This window comes from Physeter macrocephalus, chromosome 6 (assembly GCF_002837175.3).
Source record: "Physeter macrocephalus isolate SW-GA chromosome 6, ASM283717v5, whole genome shotgun sequence".
NCBI classification, from domain to species: domain Eukaryota; kingdom Metazoa; phylum Chordata; class Mammalia; order Artiodactyla; family Physeteridae; genus Physeter; species Physeter macrocephalus.
This window is the reverse complement of record NC_041219.1, coordinates 22,562,447-22,567,440: the sequence shown is the minus strand read 5'-3', so window position 1 is coordinate 22,567,440 and position 4,994 is coordinate 22,562,447. Positions and strand designations below refer to the sequence as shown.

General features: G+C 35.6%; 1 protein-coding gene across 2 annotated transcripts in view; it reads right to left on the bottom strand.

Annotated features, from left to right (window-relative positions):
• Positions 1-360: 360 nt before the first annotated feature.
• TMTC3 (transmembrane O-mannosyltransferase targeting cadherins 3) overlaps positions 361-4,994 on the bottom strand; it is an 82,279-nt gene continuing 77,645 nt past the window's right edge. For both annotated transcript variants that reach the window (XM_028490424.2, XM_055085242.1), the window contains one exon: positions 361-1,158. In XM_028490424.2, coding sequence (XP_028346225.1) covers positions 1,126-1,158 — 33 coding nt within the window. In that variant the 3' untranslated portion in view covers positions 361-1,125. The remainder of the gene's footprint in view (positions 1,159-4,994) is intronic.

The following is a 4,994-nucleotide window of genomic DNA, read 5'->3' as shown; positions in this document are numbered from 1 at the left end:
AGTGAGAGGCCCGCGTACAGCAAAAAAAAAAAAAAAAAAAAAAAAAGTTCTCATGACAAGAAAAAAATTGTAACTATGTGAAGTGATGGATGCTAACTAAATTTACTGTGGTAATCATTTCACAATATATTCATATATCAAATCATTATATTGTATACCTTAAACTAATACAATGCTATATGTCAATTATATATCAATAAAACTGGAAAAATATAAAAATTCAAAAGAAAGTGCTTTCATAATACCAAAGAATTAATATTATATAAATTGTAAAATAATAAGCAATATCTCCTGTCACAAAGGAACTACTGGATTAATTTCCTTTACTAATTCTCAGACTCTATACTAGTCATAACTAGGTCCCAAGTGATGAAATATTCTTATCAAGGCTTAAATAAATTATTCAATTAAAGCTGTTTGTGACTGTACTAGATGCATTTCAATTCCAGGACTTTTGTGTATGAATAAAACCAAATATCAAGATTCACAGATGTTGAAGAAACACAACATCTGGAAACTAAAATCATGGGAAGAGATAGTGTAATGACAACAAAGGAACTGAAATACTAATCTTCTGGGAATGTTTGCCTCCTGGAAACTAAAGGCAATTTTCATAGTATTTGTTAACATACTTAATTAGAACTCCATAATAAGGCATCCAGCATATTTAGATCTCCAGTGTACAGAGACTCTGTTAGGTATTGTGGCTGATTCAGAAAATCCAGTCTCTGACATTAAGGGGTTTAAATACTCTTTGCGGGGAGTCAAGAAAAGTGCAAGCAAAATGACAGAGAATTACTACATGGCAATTATTAAGAAGTGTACAATATCAAAATGACATAGAAGACTGATAAGAGTAAAATGTGATTAGTCAGGGAAGATAAGAGATGGGCACCCATCCCAGAAGTAAATTGGGTTGCCAGGTGCATGATGCAAATGGAGATGTGCTGAGAAAGCCACTTCTAGAGAAAAAATATGCCCCCTACCAGCCCTCCAAGATGACTTAAATTTTCACCATTAATCCGACCCATTAGCTATTCATTTAACCAGAAAATACTTATTGAATACCACACACCAAGTTGTATGGGTGCCAGCGCAAGTATTTTCCTTTCTTCCTCCTTTCTTTCAGTTTTGGGCCATTTTAAATATGGTTGTTCCCTGGAAGAGATAACATAGAAAGTCATTAACAGATGCTAACACATAATTATGACCTGCACCTTCCTCTCCCTCACCCCTAACTTCACTGAAGAATTAAAATCACCTTTAAGGGGTTTCCCTGGTGGCGCAGTGGTTAAGAATCTGCCTGCCGATGCAGGGGACACGGGTTCGAGCCCTGGTGCGGGAAGATCCCACATGCTGCGGAGCAACTAAGCCCGTGCGCCACAACTGCTGAGCCCGTGCTCTAGAGCCGGCGAGTCACAACTACTGAAGCCCGTGCGCCTAGAGCTCCGCAACAAGAGAAGCCACCGCAATGAGATGCCCGCACACTGCAATGAGAGTAGCGCCCATTCGCCGCAGCTAGAGAAAGCCCGTGCGCAGCAACGAAGACCCAACGCAGCCAAAAATAAATAAATAAATAATTTAATTAATTTTTTTAAAAAATCACCTTTAAGGTATGTTCCAACTATCCATTTTCTACACTACTGCCAGAGTGATATTCTAAAATCATAATTCTCATCATCTTCTCATATTTACTATTCAATGAACAATTTTTCAGGGCCCTAAAAGAATAGCTGAAGTGAAACTAAGAAAAGTTTAGGCAGAGATGGGGAAGAGTTCAGGAAATGACTAGCACTTATCACTTTTATGATTCTGGCAAAAGCTAATAGGTAGTAATATAATGGAGAATGAGTGGATGAATATATTTTTTAAAGGCATCGCTTTCGGTAAAGAAAGATAAGAGTTTAGTATTTGATATTAGCATGATTGATCTACAGAAAATTATTCAGAGTTTGGAACTTATGGTAAACATTTAGCAATCAATCCATACAAAGTTGGTAATTCACACCATGAGAATGGAGGCGCTTCTGAAAAGAGTAAATGTTACGGGAAAGGAGCAAAGAATAAGACATTAATTCTTGAGAATTCCTAAAGGATGGTAGAAAAAAAAAAAAGGAACCAGAGAAAGAGCATTAAAGGAAGAAATTATAAAAGAAATGAATGTTATAAAATTTGCATCAGGGCTTTTTAAAAAATTCTATATTATTTACAGTCAGAGAGTTTGTGTATGGGATGATGTAACTAAAAGTGTTCTGTGAAATTCCTCCTGATTCTCCTTTGGGTCAGGTAGGTTTTGATATTAAGCAGGCTAAATAGTTCCAATTCTTCTTTTCTGGGAATTAAATAAACCAGAGCAGCTTTTTGGACTGTTTATAAAAGAAGAAAATGAGCTGCCAAGATATAGTTAATAATATTGTGTATCTTTGAATTTGTCTTGGAGGAACTTTTAACAAGCCTTAGCATGACACATTATTTTTGTATACCCCAGCCAAATAATTTCCCAAATTTCTTATTCTTAAAACGGCTCATTAGTGTAAGCTGGTAGCCAAACTACAGCAATACCAGAGAAATAGTTTGTGCTTATTCAGCCACAAAATGAGTTGCTTTAAGTGATTTTACCTACTGACTCATTAAAATGAACCATGATAATCCAATCTTTTTATTTATGTTGAAGTAGCTAAAGACTAAAGGTATTTTAATCATCAACATGAATTCATATAGAATTGACTATGAAAAAAACATCATTTTGGGATGTTATCCAAGAACATAGACCCTGCAAGAAGAGACAAGAATCAAGGAATGCAAAAGCAAAAAAAGAAAGTTTATACAGTCCTGCAGCTCTTAATTTCCCGTTATCAAACTGTTTCAGAGGTTGATATGCCCAGGGATGGCATATACTGCCAATCCCTTGTCCCTTGCCCATTACCATTGATCATTCTCCTCCTTTCTGCTGAATAGGGATGAGCCAGCATAGGACTCTAGGCATCCACTACCAACTGATCTGAGCTAGAGGTAGTTTGCTAAATATCTGAAAACAAATCGCCATCCCCAAAACATTCAAAAGTTATCCAGGAAAAGAGTTTGAAATGGATTATTTTAATGTATTTTCAGAATAATATATGCCCATAGTTTCATGAATCCATAATCAAGAAGAATGGCACACTATTATCTCTCATATCTATCTATCTTTCTATCTATCATCTAGTCATCCATCCATCCTTCCATCAGTCTATCTACTTTTTGTTACATTTCCCCTTAGCACAAGCTCATGTCAGCTATTGTTTTAGAAAGAGCTTAAAACTGTCATTTTGAATTTCACTAATTTGAGTGAAAAAATACAATTAATTATATTGTATAAACTATTTACATATGAAGAATTCCTAATTACATTTTTGATGGTCTTATATTGGCTTTGCTGTGATTTTTTTTTTTTTTTTTTTTTTTTTTTTTACAAATCTCCGCTTTATTTCATCTAATCTGCAGCATCCTTCAGGGCCAACTGTTTGAACTCCCAAGAGATAGGGAAAGCATAGCTACCATGGATGTACTTGCATTTACCTAGAATGTTGCTAATATGTAATTTGCAGTGGCAGGAGCTAGGAAGACAATAGACAAGTCACTTAAAAATATGCTGTAAGAGCAAAGCTGAGAAATCACTTACTCTTCTTAGGGGAGAAAGAAAGCCTTCACAGAAGAGGTGACGTTTTATGGAAAAATAAGGTTAGAGTTCTTCAGCAGAGGGGAAAAAAAGGGCTTGGCAGTTTCCAAAAGTATTCAGAGGAGGACGCATGGGATATAGAGGTGAATAATGAAGTCAATATCATTTGTAAGACCAGATGTGAAACAACTTTGGGTGCCAAGATAAAGTGTTTGGATATTTATGCAGTAAATGAGTCAGTAGAGATTTCTTCAGCTGGGTAGTAAGTACATAATCAGATTTGGAGTGGAGGTGAGTGTAACCTTTTTATCAGTTTTGGTTTTTCTTCTTTTATTATTATCAGAAAACAATATCTATTTATGTTTAAAATTATAAATAAAGATAAGTAAAGTCATGGAAAATAAAAATCAGCTACAGTCCTATGCACTCAGAGATGAATCTCTTAAAATTCTGTCAGCTAATATAAAGTACTTTTCCCCATGAATCAGGATAAATATAAATATACTCATGATATATTTAAAAGTAATTATGCATTTTAATGAGTCCTATTATACAAAGCTTTTTAAAATTTACTTTTTCCACCTAATACTATACTGTAAACATCTTTTCAGTAAATTAACATCATTTTCAATTTTTCAAGATCATAAACAATCCTGAAATGATGTTCTTTGTATTTATATTCTTATATATCTATTTTTCTAGGACTAATCCACAGAAATAGAATTGGTGGATCAAAGAGCATGCATATTTTAAATCTTACGTTCCCATTTTCTAATTATTCCCTCTAAAAGGCTGTATCCATTTACATTTCTGTTAGCATTCATGGGAGGAATGCTATGCTCCTCCCATGTCTGCAATATTTGATGTTACCATTTCTTAAATCCTTGTCTATTTGATTGGGAGGAAGACCTCACTGTAATTTTTTTTGGTACTTGTTGATTACTCCTGAGGTTAAATATTTTTTATATTTGTTTTGTATCTTTGGGGGATATTATCTATTCATTTTCTACTAAAGGGATTATGTTTTTCTTTTCTTTTCTTTTAAAAAATATTTATTTATTTTGGCTGCGCCAGATCTTCGTTGCAGCATGTGGGATCTTTAGTTGTGGCATACGGGATCTAGTTGCCTGACCAGGGATTGAACCCGGGCCCCCTGCATTGGGAGCAGGGAATTTTTTTTTTTTTTTTTTTTTCCGGTACGCGGGCCTCTCACTGTTGTGGCCTCTCCCGTTGCGGAGCACAGGCTCCGGATGCGCAGGCTCAGCGGCCACAGCTCACGGGCCCAGCCGCTCCGCGGCATGTGGGATCTTCCCGGACCGGGGCACGAACCCGTGTC